We start from the raw sequence: 21998 nt of genomic DNA, 5'->3' as shown, positions 1-21998 counted from the left end.
AGTAGGTACTTTTTTATACTCCAGTTTCCCACTTCTAAAAACTAATTTATATGCTTTATCTATCAATTCAATTGATTGTAGATGCTTATTATTAATTATGCTCAACTTAGTCTCTAACTCGCAAAGACTCTCAATATTGCACTCTTAAACAATCTTTAACTTTCTATCATAAAATTATTCCTTCTCTATGTTTTAGGTAGTATTGCCCTAAAGTTATACTCCTTACTCATTTCATTGATATATATTAGAATAGATGGCAAAGGAGTGGGATATTGAGAAATATGACATTAATGATGATGACTATGATGAAAAGGAGGAAATCTTAATGATAGAAATAGAGAGACCAACTCAAAAAACATAAAAAAGGTAAAGGGATATTTATCAATTTTATGTTTGTGATTGACAACCATATGTGAATATGATTGGAGGAGAGGAGATGGAGGAGAGAGCGATGGCGGCAAATCACGCGCCATTGTCACCGCTCAGCTTCCTCTATAGATCCGCGGCAGTGTTTGGGGACAAAACATCGCTGATTCACGGCGCCTCATGCTTCACTTGGTCGCAAACTCTGGATCGATGCCGCCGTCTCGCATCCGCAATCTCACTCCGGCTCGGCGTCAATCCTGGCGCTGTGGTATGCGAGATTCCAGTGCTCTCGATCGAAATTGGCCGATCGATCCATCGAAATATCGTGTTCTTGGTTGTCATTTCTTGTTCTTGCGTTCTTCCAGGTCTCCGTCGTGGCGCCCAACGTCGCCGCGATCTATGAGATGCACTTCGGCGTTCCCATGGTCGGGGCGATCCTCAACACGATCAACTTCCGGCTGGACGCGCGCACAATCGCGCTGCTGCTGGATCACGCCCAGAGCCGCGCGGTCTTTGTGGACTCGGAGTTCTTCCCTCTCGTCACGCAAGCTCTCCAGCTCCTGGCCGAATCGTCCAAGCCTCTCCCCCAGCTCGTCCTTATCAAAGATAAGTCCTATACTTCTCAAGTAGCTCACAGCTATGGTGGAATTCTAGAGTACGAGGAGTTGCTCGAGAATTCCAGCCAGGATTTTCCTCTCGTCTTTCCCGATGATGAAGAACAATCCATCGCCTTGAACTACACGTCCGGTACCACCTCCAGGCCCAAGGGTGTTCTCTACACTCACCGTGGAGCGTATCTCAACTCCATAGCCAGCATTCTCCTGTGGGAGATGGGACCTTTTCCAGTCTACCTCTGGACGCTCCCAATGTTCCACTGCAATGGCTGGTGTTTTACGTGGGCGATCGCGGCCCAAGGTGGAACCAACATTTGTCTACGCAACGTCACTTCCAAGGCCACCTTTGACGCCATAGCCGAGAGCTCCGTCACTCACCTCTCTGGAGCTCCCACGGTCCTCAACATGATCGCCAGCTCCATCCCCAGCGAGAGGAGAGATCTTCCGGACAAGGTGGCGGTGAGAGTCGGGGGCGCTCCTCCGCCACCGGCGATTCTCTCGAGCATGGAGGAGCTCGGCTTCGTCGTAACACACTCTTACGGCCTCACGGAGACTTACGGGCCGGCGCTATTCTGCGCGTGGCGGCCTCACTGGAACTCTTTTCCTCTCGAGGAGCGAGCCAAGCTCAAGAGCCGGCAAGGCGTCGTCCACCTCGGGCTCCACCAGGCCGACGTCAAGGATCCGGCAACCATGGAGTCGGTTGCCCGAGATGGCCGGACGCTGGGAGAAGTGATGGTCCGCGGAAGCACTGTGATGAAAGGCTACCACAGAGACGATGAAGCGACGAGGGCGGCGTTCCAGGGAGGATGGTTCCATACCGGTGACTTGGGAGTGATCCATCCGGATGGTTACATCCAGCTGCGCGACCGATCCAAGGATATCATCATCTCGGGTGGCGAGAACATCAGTAGCATCGAGGTGGAGTCGGTTCTCTACGGCCATCCGGAAGTTCTCGAGGCGGCCGTGGTCGCTCGGCCCGACGATTTCTGGGGGGAGACGCCCTGCGCGTTCGTGACGCTCAAGAGGAGTGGTGGTGCGACCAGCGCTCGAGAGATCATCGATTACTGCCGGGCTCGGCTGCCCCACTTCATGAATCCTCGATCTGTGGTGTTTGGAGCGCTTCCAAAGACTTCCACTGGTAAGGTCCAAAAGTTCTTGCTCCGGGACAGGGCCAGAGCCATGGGAAGCCTCAGAGCTCCCAGCAAGCTTTGATACTAATAGATGGTTGTATTATAAGAAAGCATCAAGCAGAATTCTGATATTGTTTCAAATATGCCACAATGGCACGCAATAACATGTCCTTTGCTTATTAGCATCTTATAAGCATATTCTGCATGAATCAACAGTGAACGAATAACGTTGTTACAGGATTGAATAAGATTTCCTGCTTTCTCGTAATTCATGGTCAAGCGACAAGGTTGGTTCAAAACTTCTCTCCTCCAGTATTTGTTATTGAAACTGCGAGGAGACTTTGTCGAGAAGAGGAACTCTTTTAACTGCGAGAGAGATTTTGTTAAACAGGTTATGAAAAAAAGAGAAGTTGTGATACTTACCATCGCCGTAGCAAGCCATGGTTACTGGGGTGGAAATAATCTTCTCAGCAACTTTGCGAATATCATCCAAAGTCAGCTCACGAACGGTGTCGATAAACTCCTTTGCGGGTTTCCTGTCACCAAATAAAATGGTCACAAATAGATTCACAAACCATTTAGCTCTCTAACCTGCAACCATAGGTGAGAATTTGCCGACCAATGTCCTCATTCACGACCACCTACAAAAAACATTTTGTTTATCTATGGAAAGACAAAAAAAAAAAATTTTTGGAAGAAAATATTGTTCTACTTCACGAACCCGAGACTCGAGATTCATCAAAACAAGTGAAACGGTTGCATTCTTTGCGCGCTCCAATTCAATCTCGTCGACTGGAATGGAAAAGAGCGATCACAGACAAGCGAGAAGAGAAAAGTTTCAAAGTACCTTCTCCAGGTTCTGCCACAGAAATAAGCTCATCTCCTATGAGATCTACAAGCTCGCCTACAAACTTGTGCTCCTAGAAGAAGATCACAGGAACACGCGTTTAGCAACTAGAAACTATTGCGAGAGGGTGCTACTCACAGACGATGCGTGAATTCCAAACAAGCCGGTGTCATTGTACACGGAAGTAAAAGCAGTAAAATTTTCCACCTTGGGATGAACAGCCAGAACGCGAGTATCTGGAAGAGTTATTGGAAAATCCAAGTAAGAAAAAAACCAAAACCACGAACCGTACTTACACAATCTAGAATGGACACCCTTGCCCGGGCCTCCGGAAGAAAACGAACCACCTCCTCCAAGAAGCGACTAAAGGACGCAGACATTCTTACAGTAAACTTGATAGAGAAGGGAAGCTTACTTGTAACACGGTCGCCATGACAGCATCGCGTTCGTTTCTCCAGCCACCAGGGATTTCAAACGCGATGGAAACCGATGTAGTCTGCTTAAGGAATGAAAGTATTAAATCTGTCTACACTTCCACACAGAAAGAACAAGAAAAAAACGAAGAGGAAGAAGAAAAACTCTTACATCACTTTCGCCTTGAAGCCGCCACTCGCCACCAACATACTCGGACTTCACAGGCTCTGGAGGAGCCACCAGAGGCATGTCCTCGAACAACGGTTTAACCAGCGAGAGGAAATAGTCGTGTTCGACGCCAGAGCCAGCGAAAACCATCCGTGAAGCTGTATAGTTTGCCTAGAAAGATCCATGGTATTAGAAAACCACAAGAACAAGGAAAACAAAAAGAAGAGAGGAAGAACTTACAGCTACAAACTCGTGAAGAGCGCGAGAGTCGATTCTATCCAACGAGGACTCGCTTGTCACCAGTGCTTTGCCAAGAGGGCCCTTATAACCGGCAGGATGGAGAGCCTCCAGAAGCATCGCTTGAGGATCCTTTGCCATCTCTTGAATCTCTTCTCTCAAGATATCCACCTGTGGATCCAAAAGAAAAAGAAAGTTCTCAAAGATGATCAATCAACCAGCGAGAAAGGGACCTGTTCTTTGATTTCCCAGTCGTGGAAAGCCGGGTTCCGGATGCTATCGGCAAGAAGCTCCACAATCTCGGGAACAAAGCTCCTTATCACATCACCCGTATAAGACATTTGCTCTCGCGAAGCAGACGCAAGAACATTACCGCCGATGGCTTCCGCTTCGCGGACAAGCCTCAAGTGCGTCCGGTTTCGCGTGCTCTTGAAAGCCATGCGTTCCAGAATATGGCTCACGCCGGAGTTGAAAGGAGTCTCGTGAGAGCTGCCGGAATCAACATAAACTCCAATGGTTGCTGTCGGTCCCTGCACGAGAGATAGAGTAAGAACTCTCACAAAAAAAAACGATTTTGAGCGTAGAAAACCATCGAGAATGGCAAGAGCTTCTCACCATAGTGTTCTCGGAAGCCACCGTCAATCCATTGGCGAGTTTGGTGATTTTAGTCTCCACTGGCAGAGCAAAGCCATCGTCCAGATCGAGAGGGAGTTTGACGCCTGGAAGAGGCTCGTAGAGCGTGGGAAGATCTGATAGCAGGCCCTTCTTTTTCTTGCGCTGGAACCACGAGAGCAACCCCTTTCCTTTGGGCTCCTCTGCGGCTGCTGTTCTGGCTGCTAAAGCTTGCTTGGAGACTCTGGAAGTCGAGATCGATCTCCAAGTATCGAGAGCGGCCTGAAAGAACTGATTCAATCGCCGCATTCAAGCTCCCAATGAGAGATCTCACCTCGCCCAGCCGCCTCGCTTTCTTCATCCCCCTCGCTAGGGTTTATTCAAGGTTTAAGGACCCTAAATTTTAGGGCTCTTGGGCAAGCGGTCGAGACGAAGAAGAAATCCAGGGATCCAGGGAAGAAAGCCGACCGCTATTGCAAGTAAGCCTGGGCAGCAGCTCCACATCGAAGACTTTGGATCCAGATGGCCACGACTCCTTGTTTAGATTGCCCCGGGAATTCAAGCAGCTTCCATCGACTGGATCGACCAAGATTCGACGATCTAAGATCTTGGTGCCGTGCTGCCAGTGGGAGCGTCAGCTTGGCCGTGAGAAGATTAGCACAGCACAGGAACGCTACTGCTGTCGCTCGCAGCTTTCGCTACGTTCCTCCACACAACTCGGGTATCGAGTTCTTCCCAGTTTGCTTGATTGTCTTGCGGTGAGAGGAGGGAGAAAGAGAAGCAGCAGCAGCAGCAGCAGCAGCAACATATAGAGTCGCTCAACAACAACAAATATGTGGCTTCAAGGATGGAGCTGTTCTCATTCCGATGCTTCTTCCAGAAAGGGCAGGAAGGTGGCGAGTGAGGCTGAAGAACTCCACGTTAGTGATGATCCTTGGCCGGATAAGTTGAAGAGGAAGGCCCAACCAGAAACTCGCTTTCGGAACCCGAGGGCTAGTTTCCTTGACACCACAAGAGATGATAGCGTCTTAAGTTTGAAGAGCTTTCTGCAGCTAAGCAAATGGCTTGACTTTTAGATCGCTCTGTTCCAGGTAAAAACTTGGACTTTCGTTTCTGGTTATTTCATCTTTTGCTGTTTGATTTCTTGCAGAGCGTTCGTCTGCTTCCCAGCGAGAAGAGCGCCAGCATTTCCAGAACAGCAGGAAGAGCTCATCAAGGTATTTTCCCACAAGAAAAGAAAAATCCGCTAACACTCGTTACTCTTTCTCCAGCAAAAGCAAACACCATCGACAAAAAAAAGCCCAAGTAGCTGCTTATAACTTCCGTCGGAGATTTCAGGCAACATGCTGGCCACTGGGAGAAGAAGAAGAAGGATTTTATGGTCGCCATGGCTGATAATGTGAAGCTCTCATCTTGTGTCTTCTACTATTCCGCATCTATGTCCTGTATGCCATGCGCGTCTGAGCCAACTGTAAGAAACCCACTTTAAAGTTTTTGCTTGAAATTGAGAGGAAACCTTTATGTCACAATGTCATTGTGGCACCTTGGCATCATCCACCATAACAATCTCCCATGGGCATCCTTTGCATCAAACCGTGGGAGAGAACCTCCTGTTTCTATGCACTTCAAGTAAATCAGGGGAATTTTTCAAGAATATTCTATGGCCTGGGTTAGGTGTAAATCAATTTTGTGTCTGGGATGGCTATTAATATGTCAACCAGGAAGTAATTTGGGAAAGTTGTTTCACAACCTTTAAGAGGACAAAATGAAAATTGAGTTTTTATGACAAAACTTGGCCATATTTCATGGTAATCAGCCAATCCAAACCAACTTTTTTATGAAGATTTTCTACACTTTATCAATAAGCTTGTAGAGCTTAGATATTAAGCAGAGGACTTTGTTTTTAGATGCATATGCTGATTTTGTGATCTTTTCAGATTTATTGACACCTACAATGAATTACTAAAGGTTTGAGTTCAATAAATATGCAGTAGAAAGTCAAGAACATCGGTTTCCATCGCGCTTGAAATCCCTGGTGGCTGGAGAAACGAATGCGATGCTGTCACGGCGACCGTGTTACAAGTAAGCTTCCCTTCTCTATCAAGTTTACTGTAGGAATGTCTACGTCCTTTAGTCGCTTCTTGGAGGAGGTGGTTCGTTTTCTTCCGGAGGCCAGGGCAAGGGTGTCCATTCTAGATTGTGTAAGTATCGTTCGTGGTTTTGGTTTTCTTCTTACTTAATTTTTGCAATAACTCTTCCAGATACTCGCGTTCTGGCTGTTCATCCCAAGGTGGAAAATTTTACTGCTTTTACTTCCGTGTACAATGACTCCGGCTTGTTTGGAATTCACGCATCGTCTGTGAGTAGCACTCTCTCGCAATAGTTTCTAGTTGCTAAACGCGTGTTCCTGTGATCTTCTTCTAGGAGCACAAGTTTGTAGGCGAGCTTGTAGATCTCATAGGAGATGAGCTACTTTGAAACTTTTCAATTCTAGCTTGTCTTTGATCGCTCTTTTCCATTCCAGTCGACGAGATTGAATTGGAGCGCACACAGAATGCAACCGTTTCACTTGTTTTGATTAATCTCGAGTCTCGGGTTCGTGAAGTAGAACAATATTTTCTTCCAAAAAAAAAAAACTTTTTGTCTTTCCATAGATAAACAAAATGTTTTCTTTGTAGGTGGTCGTGAATGAGGACATTGGTCGGCAAATTCTCACCTATGGTTGCAGGTTAGAGAGCTAAATGGTTTGTGAATCTATTTGTGACCATTTTATTTGGTGACAGGAAACCCGCAAAGGAGTTTATCGACACCGTTCGAGAGCTGACTTTGGATGATATTGGCAAAGTTGCTGAGAAGATTATTTCCACCCCAGTAACCATGGCTTGCTACAGGTGATGGTAAGTATCACAGCTTCTCTTTTTTTCATAACTGGTTTAACAAAATCTCTCTCGCAGTTAAAAGAGTTCCTCTTCTCGACAAAGTCTCCTCGCAGTTTCAATAACAAATACTGGAGGAGAGAAGTTTTGGACCAACCTTGTCGCTTGACCATGAATTACGAGAAAGCAGGAAATCTTATTCAATCCTGTAACAACGTTATTCGTTCACTGTTGTATTCATGCAGCATATGATTTAAGATGCTAATAAGTATATCTCAGTATGTTAGTCTATTCACAAGTGCTTAAAAGGAGCTTTTTGCACGATTGCTGCAAAGGACCTGTTATTGATGGTACGTGCCATTGTGGCACATTTGAAACAACTCAGTTTGTGATATATTAGAATTCTGCTTGATCAATGCTTTCTTATATTACTACCATCTTACTAAACATAATTAGTATCAAAGCTTGCTGGGAGCTTTGAGGCTTCCCATGGCTCTGGCCCTGTCTCGGAGCAAGAACTTTTGGACCTTACCAGTGGACGTCTTTGGAAGCTCTCCAAACACCACGGATCGAGGAACCATGAAGTGGGGCATCCGAGCCCGGCAGTAATCGATGATCCCTCGAGCGCTGGTCGCACCACCAATGTCCTTGAGCGTCACGAATGCACAGGGCGTCTCCCCCCAGAAATCGTCGGGCCGAGCGACCACAGCCGCCTCAAGAACTTCCGGATGGCCGTAGAGAACCGACTCCACCTCGATGCTACTGATGTTCTCGCCACCCGAGATGATGATATCCTTGGATCGGTCGCGCAGCTGGATGTAACCATCCGGATGGATCACTCCCAAGTCACCGGTATGGAACCATCCTCCCTGGAACGCCGCCCTCGTCGCTTCATCGTCTCTGTGGTAGCCTTTCATCACAGTGCTTCCGCGGACCATCACTTCTCCCAGCGTCCGGCCATCTCGGGCAACCGACTCCATGGTTGCCGGATCCTTGACGTCCGCCTGGTGGAGCCCGAGGTGGACGACGCCTTGCCGGCTCTTGAGCTTGGCTCGCTCCTCGAGAGGAAAAGAGTTCCAGTGAGGCCGCCACGCGCAGACTAAAGCCGGCCCGTAAGTCTCCGTGAGGCCGTAAGCGTGTGTCACGACGAAGCCGAGCTCCTCCATGCTCGAGAGGATCGCCGCTGGCGGAGGAGCGCCCCCGACGATCACCGCCACCTTGTCCGGAAGATCTCTCCTCTCGCTGGGGATGGAGCTGGCGATCATGTTGAGGACCGTGGGAGCTCCAGAGAGGTGAGTGACGGAGCTCTCGGCTATGGCATCAAAGGTGGCTTTGGCAGTGACGTTGCGTAGACAAATGTTGGTTCCACCCTGGGCCGCGATCGCCCACGTAAAGCACCAGCCATTGCAGTGAAACATTGGGAGCGTCCAGAGGTAGACTGGAAAAGGTCCCACCTCCCACAGGAGAATGCTGGCTATGGAGTTGAGATACGCTCCACGGTGAGTGTAGAGAACGCCCTTGGGCCTGGAAGTGGTACCGGACGTGTAGTTCAAGGCGATGGACTGTTCTTCATCGTCGGGAAGGACGAGAGGAAAATCCGGGCTGGAATTCTCGAGCAACTCCTCGTACTCTAGAATTCCACCATAGCTGTGAGCTGCTTGAGAAGTATAGGACTTATCTTTGACTAGGACGAGCTGGGGGAGAGGCTTGGACGATTCGGCCAGGAGCTGGAGAGCTTGCGTGACGAGAGGGAAGAACTCCGAGTCCACAAAGACCGCGCGGCTCTGGGCGTGATCCAGCAGCAGCGCGATTGTGCGCGCGTCCAGCCGGAAGTTGATCGTGTTGAGGATAGCCCCGGCCATGGGAACGCCGAAGTGCATCTCATAGATCGCGGCGACGTTGGGGGCCACGACGGAGACCTGGAAGAACAAGAAATGACAACCAAGAACACGATATTTCGATGGATCAATCGGCCAATTTCGATCGAGAGCACTGGAATTTCGCATACCACAGCGCCAGGATTGACGCCGAACCGGAGAGAGATTGCGGACGCGAGACGACGGCATCGATCCAGAGTCTGCGACCAAGTGAAGGATGAGGCGCCGTGAATCAGCGATGTCCTGTCCCCAAACACTGCCGCGGATCTATAGAGGAAGCTGAGCGGCGACAATGGCGCGTGATTCGCCGCCATCGCTCTCTCCTCCCTATTCCTCCCGTGATCCTCCAATCATATACTTGTTTTTAAACCAATTAAACCAAACCCTCCTCTTTTATTTGACCAAAGCTTTAGCATTTCGCAGCTTTCTACCTCGATCGAGCGCTGGAAGAAACACGAAAGAATTCTAAAACCAGATCCTTCAGCAAGAAACTCGACCACTCACCATCTTGCTCGTAGCAGTAGCAAAACTTCGATCACCACTCGACCATCATCCTTCTTTGCATCGCTCGCGATCTTCTTTTCTACTCCCCCTTGTAATGCAGCGCAATGGATCATCGCGATCTTCTTCTTTATCTACTCCTCCTTGTAATGCAGCGCGCTGTCCCAGTAATGCCCAACTCCAGCGTCGGACAAGTACTTCCTCGCGGCCCCGGCGGTGTGGAACTTTTGGAAGAAGAACCTGTCAAACGCTGGCCGAGCTACGCTTCCCTGCCACACCTGGACGCACTTGTTCTCCTTCTCCTCGTTTCCATCCTCCTCGTCCCCTTGCTCGTTTCCACCGCTGCCTTCTTCTTTCGCGGACCAGTTGATCCTCCGGAGCATCAGCTTGGTGTATCGCTTGATCGACTTTGCGCCACCCTCGACGATCACCACCGTCATGCCGTCGGTGATGATCGCGCAACCTGTGAGCCTGTTCTCCTGGGCGTTGATGTCCACCTTAAACCGAGTCTGGGGATGGGAGATGTCGCTCACCCGGAACACCGCGACTATGGTTTCCAGCGTCCCCTGGTCGTCAAAGAGCCTCTTTTCCTTCTTCTCGCGTCTCTCGGCTGGAGTGAGCTTCCTGGCGAGGTTTCTGTCCGTGTGAGCGCGCTCTCTCTCGGCCGCGGCAGTCCTGATCTCGTGTTCCATCCTCGTCGGGTCCTGGGTTGCCTCGGCTCCCAGCACGCTCATGAGGTTGGACATCTTCACCTTTGCTTTTGGAGGTTCGATCTTTCCCTGCCTGATCAGCTCTTGCCTTTCTTTTTCCCTGGCTAGACGACGCTGGGTCCGCATTTTCTTCTGCTCCTTTTTCGTTAGCTTGAGTGGCTGTGGTGGTGGAGGCGCTGGCTCTGCTGGGGGTTCGATCGGTACGGGGTGCTCAACGTAGATATTGATCTTCTCTTTCTTGAACTTCACCTCAGCTCCGTCGATCACCTCGTCGTAACTCTGTGTCTGAGGAGGTAGAACAGCGAAATCCCTGTAGGAAAACTTCATGTCAGATTTTACTTTGTGCTTAACTCAAGAAAACTTACCACCACTCCACATGAGGAATCGGGTCTTGGTGCTGTTTGTCATCCTTGAATATCCTCTCCGTAACTTCTATAAGATTTGGGTTAATGTCCCCTTCTGCTTTGGCCTTTGCAAGGGCCGCCTGCTTCGACCTTATCTCGCGGGCTTTAGCAGCCCCAAAACGATTCTAAACACAAGTTATGAGTGACTAGTAGAAGAAAAAAAATCAGAGTCCTTACATTAAGTCGAAAGATTTCCGCCTTTTTCGTCCATCTTCCCTCTTCCACGAACTGAAAGGAGTTTCTCCTTTGACGTACAAGCTTTGTTCTGTCCATTCCCATGTCCGCATCAAAATGAGGATTATTTATTGGATCCTCCTCCAATTCTGGATGTAAAATCTGGAAAGCATCCTTCTTTTGTTTGTTGATGTTCACCTAAGTACATATAACAAACCGTAGAAAGATCAGACCGCACCCCAAAACAACCAACTCACCTTGAGTGTGCTGATGTTTGACTTCCGGTTATCCACAACGACACCGTGCTCGTCAATCTCTCTTCCTTGCTTGTCCAAGCGAAGAACGGGGTGCTTTACAACTTTTGGCCCAGCCGATGGAACACCCGGTACGTGAAGTGCCATGGAACCAGGCGGCTGTTGGAAGCCGAGGCGAGCTACGCATTCCTGAGCACGCTTGTAACTCGCTATGTTTGCGGCATTAGCAACAACGTCCACTGTTCCGGAAGGCACCACAGAATCTGGGGTTATAGTGTTCGCGCTATCATTTTCGTTTGCCAGCTGCTCCAACTAGGAACAAGAGAAGAGAAAAAGGAACTCAAACGAAAGAAATAACAAACTTCCACTTCACTTACCAGTGGCAACTTTTTCAGCTTCTCGTTGAGCTCCTTGCGAAGCTGCCTCATTCTCGCCTTGGCCTTCGCTATGGCCGATGCATCACCAGCAACTGGTGCCACCTCTGGTTCCGGTGCTGGAGACGGTTCTGGAGCAACAGGGGCAGTCTGTGGAACAGCCGCTGGAGCTGCTGCTGGAGCTGGAACAGGGGTAGGAACAGGAACAGGAGCTGGAGCTGGAGATGAAAATGGAGCCGGTGTCGGAGTTGGAGCCGGAGTTAAGGCCACCACTGGTTGTGCTGGTGTTTGTCCATTCATCTCTACATTGGAAGCTTTCTCTTCTTCAGCAAATTCGCTACGACTCCGCTTACTCACCGACTTATCGGCCGTCTCCTTCTCCAAATCGCGCTTGCGCTTCGCGTCCTTCCTTGATTCATCCTCCTGATCCCTGCTCCGCTTCTCCACCTTAGATCCATCTTCCTGATCCCTGCTACGCTTCTTCAAATCATCATCTTGCTCCCTGCCGCGCTTCTCCGACCTCGTTTTCTCCTTCTCCTCCTTGGAAGACTTGTGACCTCGGTCGTGCCTCTCCTCCTTGGATTTGTGATGCCGCCTATCATCCTCCTGCTTGTCATACCTCGAAGAAGAAGATTTGTGGCGCCGGCGATGATCATCCTCCTCCCGATCCACGTCCCTGTGGTGACGCCGCTCGCGCTTCTCGTCATGGTGCCAGCGATCGTCCTCCTCCACCCTATGGCGCCTATCCCTCCTCTCCTTCTCCATCGCCCCTCCCACCCTAACCCTAAACCCTTGAGCCTCAAAATGTGATATCTTTGTTTATTTGGCATCACCACCACATTTACAATAATACCTGCGAAGAAGAAAATGCGAAACAACGATCCCTGCCAATCAAAAAAGCTCTTCTGAGTTAAATTTGTTCCAAGCTTCCTGGAGAAAACCAAGAACAAGAGATGTGAGCTCCAGAGAAATGGGAAGAACAAGAGAGAGAATCTCCCCACCTTCAACAAATCAAACACTTTCTCTGCGATGTACTTCTGCTGGATCGTCGCTCCTTTCTGCTGCACCTTATCAGGATGCACGCACAGAGTAGCTCTTCTATACACTTTCTTCACGGCCGCTCCAGTAAGTAAATCCGTGAGGGAAACGGGTTGCCACCCACATTCCGGCCACAATACCTGCGAATTCATGGACCAAAGAATTGAGATGAATCGATCAATGCGTTTTCTACTTACATATTGCAGGGTCGAAAGCAAGGCACGAAGATTTCCTTCCTTCCCTGCAGCCCATCTCTTTATCTCCGAGTCTAATGTCTCGCTAGCTCTCTGCAAAAGTATGCAACCGAATTAAGGTTCTACGCATCTTAATGTTTGAAAAACGTTTTACGTGTTTCTCCGCTTGCTCTCTCTGGGTCGCCAAATCTCTCCGATGCTTTTCGTCCAGAGCTTGTCTCTATTAAACAGCACGTAAGTGCAAGCGTAAAGTGTGAAACTTGGAAAACACTCACTGCTCGTGCTTGTGTGCGTTGATCCCGTTCCAGCCGAGCCTTCCTTCTATCAGGTGTTTCACCATCTATCTCTCTGAAAGGAGAAGATGGATTGTCTAAGAGAAAGCATAGAGCCCGTTAGCCGACCATTGCACTAAAGACGCCTTCTGCTTACCAAATAAATTCGTTAACTCATCAATGCCAGAGACTGATGAGACTTTCTTCACTGGCGCGCCCGAGGAGCCTCTTTTATCACTCGAAGGAAACGGCTTCGAGAAATCCTGTAGGAAAAATACGAGGGGCTCGTCAACCAAAAATATAACAAAGGCGCCGTTTTTACCGAAGTTGGAGGTCGTTGCTTGGGAGCACTTGTTGCGCGGCCGAAGATACCTCCTTCGAAGTCGTCAGACGATGATCTTTGCTCTTTCGCTTTGTTTTGCGCAGCAGCAGCTTTACGTGCTTCTTCAGCAGCTCTTTCGCGAACTTGAGCATTGATCTTTCCCACGGCAGCTCGTTCCCCCGCCTTCTTTTCTGCTGCTATTCGTGCTTCTTCTGCTGCTCTCTCGCGCACTTGAGCATTGATTCTGTCCACTGCTGCTCGTTCCCTTGCTCGAGTCTCGGCCGCTGCTTTTTCCGAAGCCGCTTTCTCGGCTGCTGCTCTCTCAGCAGCCCTCTGCCTAGCGTCAGCAGCTGCTCTTTCACGAGCCTCAGCCGTCGCCTTCTCCACAGCAATTCGCTCGACTCTCTCACGAGCCTGTTTCGCTGCTCTCTGCCTCGCTTCCTGAGTAGCTCTTTCAACAGCCTCCCGTTCTCTCCTCAACCTCTCCTTTTCCTCCCGTTCTCTCTGTATGCGTTCCTCTTCTTCTCTTTCCGCTTTTCTCTGCAACTCTCTTTCCTTCTCAAGCTTGTATCTTGCTTCTGCCTCGTCCTCATCGTCACTTAGTCCCCCTTGAAAGTCGTGACGACCATTCACATACGGACTCTCGTGGTAGCCAAGACCAGGAGGTGGTCGGGAAGGAGGCGGCGCTACTGTAGGGTCGGTCAAGAGCCGCACACTGTGAACGGTCACCCAAGGTTCCTTAAACTCACGAGAAGTTCCCTCCTCCGTGAAGTCCCCTGATCCATAACTATCTGCTGGAATGTACTCTTCATTCGGGACGTAGTCCTTCGCCGGAACATAATCTTCCTGCACCGCTTCCTCTTTTCCTTCTGGCAAAGAATCATCACTATCGTTGTCCACGTCGGCTTTCCTGGAAGAACCAAAGCTTTGTCTAACTGACTTTGGATAGCCGGTGAAGGGATCCAAAGGATCTGAAACAGAAGGTACGCCAGAGAATGGATCGGGTTCAATACCGGCGAAAGGGTCTACCTCCGTCGAAGCAGGGGCCGGTTCGTCGACAGAGATGAAAGAGCTCGGCTCTGGCTGCTTGGAAGAAGAGTACCTGGAAACAGCATTTTTAAGTTTCCAGACTTATAGGACGAAACTACAAAGAACACGTACCCGGATCCCATGCCTGGTATCAGGTCATCATCGTAAGGTGTGGAGCCAGTGTCGAACTGTGGCGGAGGAGGTTTGGTCTTTGGTCCCGATCTATATCCCCCAAGCAGATCATCCGTCGGGCTTTCACTGGAGCTAGCTCCTCCTCCACCACCACCAAAGACATTGTCGTAAGAAACGCCCGAGGAGGAGCGAGTCCCTCGCACACCCACGAAGATATCATCCTCGTAAGGAGCGTCGAAAACCGGGAGAGAGTGATCTCTGGAAGAGGACGACGATGGCGGAGGCGGCGGCTGCGATCTAAAGATGTCCTCGTAGACAGGCACCGATGGGGCGGAGGACGATGTGTGCTTGGGAGGAGCAAATTTGGGCGGACCACCGAAAACATCGTCGTAGGATCCACCCAGCGGCTCCGAGGAAGAAGAGGCATTGCGCGGCTTGGAACCAAAGAAGAGATCGTCGTCTCCGAAGGAAGCTCTGGCCGATCTAGCATTGCTGCCGCCGCTGCTGCTCTTACCCTTCATCGCCGGCTCACCCCCGGCGGATGCCGTGGCCTTGGCAGCTGACATGGGAGCCATCTTGCCCTGGGGCTTGATGCCATAATCCCTGTGGAGCAAGTTCGCGAAATCCTCCATCTCCCAGATCTAGAATCTAGATCCGGCGCGCAATTAGATCGGCGACCTCGCGCTGCCGCTAAATCGTACCTCGATTCATTCACTCACAGCATTGGCGTCTCCATCTCCGCCCTCCACACTGGGCGTGGGCGATGGGCGCCCTAATCCACAAACGCTACTAAACGAGCTACTGTGTAGAAGATAGCGATTACGCTAAGCAAGATACCCTAAAATGTGCCCACGCCAAGAACCCTAAAATTTCTCATGGCGCTGGCTGCGCGTAGGGCTTTGCGATCGCTGGCGGAATCGGGCGCTCTCTTCTGCCAGCGTCTCTGCGGCGTGAAGACGGCGGCATCGCCCAGCGGCGGCACGGCAGCAGCGGGAGGATCGGGGTCGGCGCCGCCGCGCAAGACCGGAATCGCGCACTCGCGATTCACGCACGGCAATGTGTTTGTCACGATCACGGATTTCGAGGGCAACGCGAGGGCGCAGGCGTCGGCGGGGATGTGTGGATTCAAGGGTTCGCATCGCGACTCCAAGTTTGCGGCGAATGCGGTGGCGGAGCAGGCGGCGCGAGGGGCCGCGCAGCTGGGGATGAAAGCGGTGGAGGTGAGGCTCAAAGGAGGATTTGGGGTGGGCAAGAGGAAGTACTTGCTGCGAGGATTCAAGCAGGGCGGGCTCACAGTGCTCAAGATCAGGGACGTGACCGCCATTCCTTTCAATGGATGCCGCCCTCCAAAGAAGCGCAGAGTCTAGAATTCCATTCTTTGTTGGGCGATCGTTCATGGTTCTGGAAATGGCCTTGCGAGATCGTTCGCAAGTCCCGGCTGGTATGTGTCCCCTCGATCATTGTGGAAGGAAAAAGGTAGTCGATCTTGTGATATCGCCTTCTTTCTTCTCGAACAGATCATTGTTGGAAGGCGTGAGATTGATTCCAGGAAGAAACTTGCTGGTGGGCAACACTGTTCTTCTCGAGGCAAGGAAAGCTCTACTTTTAACTTTCTCGATTGCTTCTTCTTGGCATCATCTCCGCAGTGGAATTCTTGTTCACCATCTCTTTTGCAGATCTTGCTTAGTGACAACAGTGAAGTTTTTTTTACACCGCTCGCTCCCCTTTGTTCTTGAAAAGACCCCAACTAAAATGGTGGGCTTTGGCTTGATTACAATTCGATCCTCTCTCTCTCTCTGCTGCTTGCACCATCGAATCGAAGTCGGCTGGATGATGATGCTGATGTATCATCATCACACTGCATTGTGCTGATTCGATCCATCTGTTGACTGTTTCGCATGGAGTCCAAGGTTCGCCCCAAAGCTGGACAGAACTTTTCAAGAAGACACACTCACAACAAAGAGAGCATGTAAAAAGAAAAAAAAAAAGGAACAATTCGCCCATACCCATGATTTTGCAAGAGAGAATCCACCCTTTCACCAGAAAGTCTAACAAAATTTTTACCCAAAGTCAATCGTGCTCTTATGTGCGTCCGACAACTTTTCTTATAAAAAGCGAGAAAAAATATCCCACCAGTGGATAAAAAAGATAAGAAAAACAGTTAAAAAGGAAAAATTCTAGAAACCATAACGAAGAAGACCTTTCAATAAATTTTAGGGCAAAGGGTTTGTTGCTCCACGCCACTCCAAGTCGCATTGGAGGCGAAAAAGAAATGAAAACAAATCCGGTGGTACGCCTGTATGGAAGATTTGCTGTGGCCCGCATATCATATGTCTATGGTTTGGATGGACATGCCAACCGGTCGGTCCCAAAATCAAATCCTGTACGGTGCGGGTACGGCCGTGCGGGTTGTGGCCACGGCTTTGGGCCATGTGTGAGCTCTCTCTCGAGCACACACACACACACACACAGCGAAAGCAATAGTCCCTCTTCTCGCCCAGGCCGCCAGGAGGAGAGAGGATGGGCTAAATCGATTGATCGCGCGAGGTGAGAGAGAGGAGAGAGAGCGAGAGAGAGAGAGAGGAGAGATTTTGGGAGAGAGATGAGCACGCATTCTACCAGGGGAGTGATAGATGGGTCGGCGGAGGTTCTCCGAGGGAGCGATGGAGCGAGTTTTGGTACTGGGTCGTGGAATGTGGCCTCTGGGCGACGGGTTTTAGGATCGTCCATGGAGTGGCAGTGTGGAGGAGCTTAGCAAGAGAGGGAAAGAGTGAAGAAGAAAAAAATCCCAAGAAATCGATCGATGTGTCAAGTTCCTCCACCGCGGGACGATGTGAGCTTCTTAGCGGCAGCGGCAGCTGCTGTGAGGATCAAGCTCCAGAGGAAGAGCAGAGAGGCAATGCCGGAGGAGAAGCTCTCCACCACGGAGGAGCTCAAGGCGCGAGCTAGGAATTCTTCGTGGAAGCACCAAGTTAACAGCAACTTGGTGATGATCACGTCCTCCTCGTCTTCTTCTAGGGGGCGATTGCTGGGACCATCGAGCGCCACCACCACGCAGACGATCCAGCAGACAACCACGCAAACCACGACTCAAACGACGACCACGATGAGTAGCAGCAGCAGTGGCAGCAGTGCTAGCATGAGCAAGCAGCGCCACGTAAAATACTTTGGGGAGAAGTATCACGGCAAGCTGCTGGTTCTTTGGTTGATCCTCGGGCTTGGAGCCGCGGTCTACATCAATCACTCGCTCACGGACTCCTACATTGAGCGCCGGAGGGAGACGCTCGCGAATATGTGCAAGGAGCGAGCGTGGATGCTCCAGGACCAGTTTAATTCCAGCATGAACCACGTCCGATCCTTGACGGCCCTCGTCACCACTTTCCATCTCGCGAAGCAGCCATCCGCGCTCGATCAGGCAAGGCAGTTTTTCTGGTTTTTGCTCGAAAGTTGGCCTGGTTCTTGAGAGCTTTTCTCTCAAGAACAAGGCCAGCTTTCGAGCTTTTGGAGTTGGAACTTTAGCTCAGCTTTCGTGGCTTGTTGCTTTGCAGGAGACTTTTGCGGCCTACACTGCGAGGACGTCCTTCGAGAGGCCGCTCATGTCCGGGGTGGCGTATGCTCACAATGTGGAGCACTGGCAACGGCGAGCTTTCGAGGAGGAGATGGGATGGAGCATCAAAGAGATGCGAAGCAATGCTCCGCGAGCTCAGAACCTGGACGAGTACGCTCCTACGGTTCTCTCGCAGAACACTCTCGCCCATCTAGCGTCCGTGGACATGATGTCTGGCGAGGTTTGCTATAAGTTTTCGATTTGTCTTCCAAAGTTTTCCTCCATCAACTTAAGCGCTTCTTTTGTGGCTTTTGTAGGAGGATCGAGAGAACATCTTACGCTCCCGAGCAAGCGGCAAGGGAGCTCTCACGAGTCCGTTCCGGCTTCTCGAGTCGGATCACTTGGGAGTTGTTCTTACGTTCACAGTCTACAAGACGGATCTTCCAGACGACGCAACGCCTGCTCAACGCATCCAAGCGACCGCTGGGTCGGTAACTCTGCTCACACTACTCTAGATCTTCTCAATACCACTGTTTGCTCTACCACCAACATCACTCAGTAGCACATACCGCACAGACAGAAAAAGAGAGATGAAGAAGATCATGGAAGGTTTCTCTATTTTTCTGATGGGAAGGGCCATGGCTGTGCTGCAGCTATGTAGGTGGAGCATTTGACTTCGAGTCGCTTGTGGAGAACCTTTTGCGGCAGCTGTCCGAAAGCCAGACCATCATTGTCAATGTCAACGATGTCACGAACAAGTCCAATCCGCTTGTCATGTACGGCCCAAACATTCCCGACGGGAACGAGATCGAAGTATGTCAGCTCGAGTTTGGGGATCCCTTCCGGAAGCACGAGATGCGATGCAGGTGAAAGCAATCTCCATTCTCGTATCAAAGTTTCGAAAGAAAGTCTCGAGAGTTTGTCTATAATTCTCTCAGGAGCTTACTCTTAGATTTGTTCTCTCCCAGGTTTAACAAGGAAGCGTCTGTTGTGTGGACGGCGATCACCACCACCTTTGGAATCGTTGTCATTGTTTTGCTGGTGGCTCAAATCTTCTACGCGGCTGGCAACCGCATCGCCAAAGTTGAGGAGGATTATCGCAAGATGGAAGATCTTAAAGTTCGAGCCGAGTCGGCCGATGTTGCGAAGTCTCAGGTACGATTAGATCACCTCTACAGTGGACTCACGAGATTTTTCTAACTATGTAGTTCCTGGCTACTGTATCACACGAGATCCGGACTCCCATGAATGGCGTGCTTGGTGCGTAAGATCTGGTTGAAAGATTCCTTCTTGCGATTTTAACTGTTTTTTCTTCTACGCAGGCATGTTGCAAATGCTCATGGACACGGAGCTCGATTCGACACAGCGGGATTACGCTCACACGGCCCTCGAAAGTGGGAAGCAACTCATAAAACTTATCAACGAAGTCTTGGACCAGGCCAAGATCGAGTCCGGCAGGATGGAGCTCGAGACTGTCCCTTTCAAGCTACGCACGATTCTCGACGATATTCTCACGCCCTTTTCTGCGGAGAACAAGGACAAAGGAATCGAAGTAAGCTTTTGTTTACTAGTATTTAGATTGCTACATAGCAAAATGATCTCCAATCTTGTATAAGATCTCCAATCCCGTTTCTTACGTGCTTGCAGCTGGCGGCATACGTTTCCGAGAGAGTCCCTGACGTTGTCCTTGGGGATCCCGTTCGGCTCCACCAGATCGTGACCAACTTGGTTGGAAACTCAATCAAGGTACGTAGATCTTCCAAGCTGTTTCCTTGAACACCCTCATGATCCGGATCGATATATCATTTTCAAATGGTCGGTTTCTTTTCTCTCGCAGTTCACGGATCGCGGGCATATCTTCGTCTCCGTGCACCTGGAAGAGGACGTGAAAGCCGCAATGTCAGCACAATGCGAGGCGTGCTCGAAACAAGTCACGGAGACGCAAGATCACTCGGACAAACTTAACACCGTAGACGCTGCGGGATCGTGCAGCACGCTGAGCGGTCTCGAGGCCGCCGATCGAAGGAACAACTGGGAGACTTTCAAGCTCATACTGAAACAGGAGAAGTCCCGGCTCACAACTCACAAGCAACCGGTTGACACAGTGAAGCTAGTTTTTAGCGTCGAAGACACAGGAGTGGGGATCCCCGTCCACGCACAGGAGAGAGTTTTCTCGCCATTCATGCAAGCCGATAGCTCTACCTCGCGGAACTATGGTGGGACTGGGATCGGCCTCAGCATCTCCAAGTGTCTGGTGGAGCTCATGAAAGGAGAGATTGGCTTCGTGAGCAGCCTTGGAGTTGGGACAACGTTTTGGTTCACCGTCAACTTCAAGGTGGGAGATCTAGAAGCGCTCGAGGCTGCTCACAGCGCCGAGTGCTCCAAGCAGCAGCGAGCAGCACACTCGTCAACGCCGCTCACGACGCAGCTGAGTGGACTCAAAGCTCTCGTCGTGGATGGACGGCCCGTTCGATCGGAGGTGACGAGATATCACTTGCGGAGGCTCGGGATCCAGGTCGACGTTGCGAGTGATGTCTCCTCAGCTCTAGCTCACCAAAGATCCAAGTAAGTCCTTCCATTTTAGAGAAGATCGTGTAGTTTGAGATAGATGGTCATCGGATCTTATTTGTTTTCTCGGTCACAGGAACTTAGATATGATTCTGATAGACAAAGATGCGTGGGGTTCTTCCACGGGGCTCTCGTATCCCAGCAAGATCAAGGAGGCGGGACCAACTTTAGCACCGAAGCTCGTGCTCCTCGCCTTCGACGACGACGAGCACAAGGCCAAGGCCGCTGGCTTTTCGGACAACGTGATAAAGAAGCCGCTCCGAGCAAGCCACATCGCAAATCATCTCGAGAAAGCGCTGGGGCTGGATCTCAAGAGGAGAACACGAGAATCAAGCACTCCCACCAGCAGTAGCAGCGACACTAGCGCCAGCATCAACAGCGGGAGTGGCAGCAGCAACAATCTCCACAGTCTCCTCACCGGGAAATGGATCCTGGTGGTGGACGACAACAAAGTTAACCGGAGAGTAGCGGCGGGAGCGCTACAAAAGTATGGCGCTCGCGTCGAGTGCGTCGAGAGTGGGAGGCTGGCCATCGAGAAGCTGGAGCCGCCGCACAAGTTCGATGCGTGCTTCATGGACATCCAAATGCCGGAGATGGACGGGTGAGTGAGCGCGTGATCTTTCCGAAGTTTCCAAGCCAAGATTATCTAGAAGATCAACTTACGATCACTCTCTTCCAGGTTTGAGGCGACGAGGAGGATACGTTGCTTCGAGAAGCGCGGAGGGTCTCACGTCCCCATCCTGGCAATGACGGCGGACGTGATCCAGGCAACTTACGACGAGTGCCGGCGCTGTGGAATGGACGACTACGTGAGCAAGCCGTTCGAGGAGAAGCAGCTGTATAGAGCCGTGGCCAAATTTTTTTGAGAAAAAAAAACGAGAAAAAAAGTAAAGGAAAAACGTATCTAAGCTCTTTCTCGCAAACGTAGCACTTTTGTAGTAAGCGCGATTCCAAAGAACTCTCCTCTCTTATATGAAAGTTGCCACCTTTGTAGTAACATTCCATGGCAAAGTTCCAATCACATCTTATAAATCTTGGCGAAAGCATGTATGTGCTTACCATCCAACACCTCGCGCATTGGTTTTAGGGCTCTGTGAGAAGATGACGTGTGGTGGTAAGCCAAGTGGCATCTCCGCAAGCCAACGGCCGCGCACCCTCTCTAAATGCGAGACTGCGATCGATCCGGTTCTCGCGAGAGAAGAAGGAAGGATGGAGGCGATCGATCGCGGCGATGGCGGTGGCTGTAAGGAGGAAGAATGGTGGGGATGGCTGTGGATCGTCTTCTCCAAACTGGACGGCCGGAGCCTGGCATCGTGCTGCTGCGTTTCGCGGGCGTGG

General features: G+C 50.6%; 7 protein-coding genes and 3 long non-coding RNA genes across 11 annotated transcripts; 6 read left to right on the top strand and 4 right to left on the bottom strand.

The window, feature by feature from the left end:
• Nucleotides 1-424: 424 nt before the first annotated feature.
• LOC9629729 (probable acyl-activating enzyme 1, peroxisomal) lies at nucleotides 425-2241 on the top strand. Its single transcript, XM_024666236.1, has 2 exons — nucleotides 425-634; nucleotides 732-2241. The coding sequence occupies exons 1-2, from the start codon at nucleotides 437-439 to the stop codon at nucleotides 2190-2192; spliced, it is 1659 nt and encodes a 552-aa protein (XP_024522004.1). The 5' UTR covers nucleotides 425-436; the 3' UTR covers nucleotides 2193-2241.
• A 20-nt stretch (nucleotides 2242-2261) lies between these two features.
• On the bottom strand, nucleotides 2262-4781 carry LOC9630160 (mitochondrial-processing peptidase subunit alpha). The gene is made up of 13 exons (XM_002992543.2): nucleotides 4723-4781; nucleotides 4392-4670; nucleotides 4010-4306; nucleotides 3780-3947; nucleotides 3543-3710; nucleotides 3373-3453; nucleotides 3254-3320; nucleotides 3096-3193; nucleotides 2958-3030; nucleotides 2832-2902; nucleotides 2702-2751; nucleotides 2534-2646; nucleotides 2262-2476 (listed from the first exon to the last, which is right to left on the bottom strand). The coding sequence occupies exons 1-13, from the start codon at nucleotides 4747-4749 to the stop codon at nucleotides 2430-2432; spliced, it is 1539 nt and encodes a 512-aa protein (XP_002992589.1). The 5' UTR covers nucleotides 4750-4781; the 3' UTR covers nucleotides 2262-2429.
• A 36-nt stretch (nucleotides 4782-4817) lies between these two features.
• Nucleotides 4818-5914, top strand: LOC112343183. The gene is made up of 3 exons (XR_002991188.1): nucleotides 4818-5479; nucleotides 5539-5605; nucleotides 5660-5914. It is a non-coding gene; the product is annotated as an uncharacterized LOC112343183 (long non-coding RNA).
• A 527-nt stretch (nucleotides 5915-6441) lies between these two features.
• LOC9629728 lies at nucleotides 6442-6858 on the top strand. Its single transcript, XR_002991189.1, has 4 exons — nucleotides 6442-6470; nucleotides 6523-6589; nucleotides 6650-6747; nucleotides 6813-6858. It is a non-coding gene; the product is annotated as an uncharacterized LOC9629728 (long non-coding RNA).
• A 110-nt stretch (nucleotides 6859-6968) lies between these two features.
• Nucleotides 6969-7204, top strand: LOC112343192. Its single transcript, XR_002991193.1, has 3 exons — nucleotides 6969-6983; nucleotides 7067-7116; nucleotides 7172-7204. It is a non-coding gene; the product is annotated as an uncharacterized LOC112343192 (long non-coding RNA).
• A 454-nt stretch (nucleotides 7205-7658) lies between these two features.
• On the bottom strand, nucleotides 7659-9772 carry LOC9629727 (probable acyl-activating enzyme 1, peroxisomal). The gene is made up of 2 exons (XM_002992542.2): nucleotides 9273-9772; nucleotides 7659-9183 (listed from the first exon to the last, which is right to left on the bottom strand). The coding sequence occupies exons 1-2, from the start codon at nucleotides 9453-9455 to the stop codon at nucleotides 7723-7725; spliced, it is 1644 nt and encodes a 547-aa protein (XP_002992588.1). The 5' UTR covers nucleotides 9456-9772; the 3' UTR covers nucleotides 7659-7722.
• Nucleotides 9509-12347, bottom strand: LOC9629726 (protein RDM16). 2 transcript variants are annotated; one of them, XR_002991186.1, is made up of 6 exons: nucleotides 11562-12347; nucleotides 11188-11496; nucleotides 10934-11128; nucleotides 10718-10881; nucleotides 9646-10662; nucleotides 9509-9584 (listed from the first exon to the last, which is right to left on the bottom strand). XR_002991186.1 is itself a non-coding variant. In XM_024666242.1 (5 exons), the coding sequence occupies exons 1-5, from the start codon at nucleotides 12321-12323 to the stop codon at nucleotides 9777-9779; spliced, it is 2316 nt and encodes a 771-aa protein (XP_024522010.1). In that variant the 5' UTR covers nucleotides 12324-12347; the 3' UTR covers nucleotides 9517-9776. The 2 variants fall into 2 exon arrangements, 1 of the variants encoding a protein (XP_024522010.1); XM_024666242.1 differs by having other exon boundaries at nucleotides 9517-10662.
• A 6-nt stretch (nucleotides 12348-12353) lies between these two features.
• LOC9630159 (auxilin-related protein 1) lies at nucleotides 12354-15318 on the bottom strand. The gene is made up of 8 exons (XM_002992540.2): nucleotides 14546-15318; nucleotides 13385-14486; nucleotides 13220-13325; nucleotides 13066-13160; nucleotides 12945-13010; nucleotides 12794-12883; nucleotides 12560-12736; nucleotides 12354-12488 (listed from the first exon to the last, which is right to left on the bottom strand). The coding sequence occupies exons 1-8, from the start codon at nucleotides 15175-15177 to the stop codon at nucleotides 12450-12452; spliced, it is 2307 nt and encodes a 768-aa protein (XP_002992586.1). The 5' UTR covers nucleotides 15178-15318; the 3' UTR covers nucleotides 12354-12449.
• Nucleotides 15319-15373: 55 nt separating this feature from the next.
• Nucleotides 15374-16043, top strand: LOC9630158 (ribosomal protein S11, mitochondrial). The gene has a single exon (XM_002992572.3). It carries the CDS (start codon nucleotides 15421-15423, stop codon nucleotides 15910-15912), a length of 492 nt encoding a protein of 163 aa, XP_002992618.2. The 5' UTR covers nucleotides 15374-15420; the 3' UTR covers nucleotides 15913-16043.
• Nucleotides 16044-16935: 892 nt separating this feature from the next.
• LOC9630157 (probable histidine kinase 4) lies at nucleotides 16936-21657 on the top strand. Its single transcript, XM_024666265.1, has 11 exons — nucleotides 16936-17960; nucleotides 18094-18333; nucleotides 18410-18579; nucleotides 18746-18958; nucleotides 19061-19247; nucleotides 19301-19352; nucleotides 19415-19644; nucleotides 19740-19838; nucleotides 19930-20657; nucleotides 20737-21261; nucleotides 21340-21657. Exons 1-11 carry the CDS (start codon nucleotides 17349-17351, stop codon nucleotides 21524-21526), a joined length of 3243 nt encoding a protein of 1080 aa, XP_024522033.1. The 5' UTR covers nucleotides 16936-17348; the 3' UTR covers nucleotides 21527-21657.
• Nucleotides 21658-21998: the final 341 nt, after the last annotated feature.

This window comes from Selaginella moellendorffii, unplaced genomic scaffold (assembly GCF_000143415.4).
Source record: "Selaginella moellendorffii unplaced genomic scaffold, v1.0 SELMOscaffold_138, whole genome shotgun sequence".
Taxonomy (NCBI): domain Eukaryota; kingdom Viridiplantae; phylum Streptophyta; class Lycopodiopsida; order Selaginellales; family Selaginellaceae; genus Selaginella; species Selaginella moellendorffii.
The sequence above is the reverse complement of the archived record's forward strand: the minus strand, read 5'-3'. Positions and strand labels throughout refer to the sequence as shown.

Bases quoted from the DNA above. Each gene is read 5' to 3' on its own strand.
- LOC9630158 (XM_002992572.3), top strand. From the start codon at position 15,421: ATGGCGCTGGCTGCGCGTAGGGCTTTGCGATCGCTGGCGGAATCGGGC.
- LOC9630160 (XM_002992543.2), bottom strand. From the start codon at position 4,749: ATGAAGAAAGCGAGGCGGCTGGGCGAG. The intron at 4,671-4,722 runs GTGAGATCTCTC...CAGTTCTTTCAG, and splicing joins AAGCGAGGCGGCTGGGCGAG to GCCGCTCTCGATACTTGGAG. The intron at 2,752-2,831 runs GTTCGTGAAGTA...TGTTTTTTGTAG, and splicing joins TGATGAATCTCGAGTCTCGG to GTGGTCGTGAATGAGGACAT.
- LOC9630157 (XM_024666265.1), top strand. From the start codon at position 17,349: ATGTGTCAAGTTCCTCCACCGCGGGACGATGTGAGCTTCTTAGCGGCA. The intron at 19,839-19,929 runs GTACGTAGATCT...TTTCTCTCGCAG, and splicing joins TGGTTGGAAACTCAATCAAG to TTCACGGATCGCGGGCATAT. The intron at 21,262-21,339 runs GTGAGTGAGCGC...ACTCTCTTCCAG, and splicing joins CAAATGCCGGAGATGGACGG to GTTTGAGGCGACGAGGAGGA.
- LOC9629726 (XM_024666242.1), bottom strand. From the start codon at position 12,323: ATGGAGAAGGAGAGGAGGGATAGGCGCCATAGGGTGGAGGAGGACGAT. The intron at 11,497-11,561 runs GTAAGTGAAGTG...TCTTGTTCCTAG, and splicing joins AGCTGAAAAAGTTGCCACTG to TTGGAGCAGCTGGCAAACGA. The intron at 10,882-10,933 runs GTAAGGACTCTG...ACTTGTGTTTAG, and splicing joins CGGAAATCTTTCGACTTAAT to AATCGTTTTGGGGCTGCTAA.
- LOC9629729 (XM_024666236.1), top strand. From the start codon at position 437: ATGGAGGAGAGAGCGATGGCGGCAAATCACGCGCCATTGTCACCGCTC. The intron at 635-731 runs GTATGCGAGATT...GCGTTCTTCCAG, and splicing joins GCGTCAATCCTGGCGCTGTG to GTCTCCGTCGTGGCGCCCAA.
- LOC9629727 (XM_002992542.2), bottom strand. From the start codon at position 9,455: ATGGCGGCGAATCACGCGCCATTGTCGCCGCTCAGCTTCCTCTATAGA. The intron at 9,184-9,272 runs GTATGCGAAATT...TTGTTCTTCCAG, and splicing joins GCGTCAATCCTGGCGCTGTG to GTCTCCGTCGTGGCCCCCAA.
- LOC9630159 (XM_002992540.2), bottom strand. From the start codon at position 15,177: ATGGAGGATTTCGCGAACTTGCTCCACAGGGATTATGGCATCAAGCCC. The intron at 13,161-13,219 runs GTAAGCAGAAGG...GCTTTCTCTTAG, and splicing joins TGAGTTAACGAATTTATTTG to ACAATCCATCTTCTCCTTTC. The intron at 13,011-13,065 runs GTGAGTGTTTTC...GCTGTTTAATAG, and splicing joins AACGCACACAAGCACGAGCA to AGACAAGCTCTGGACGAAAA.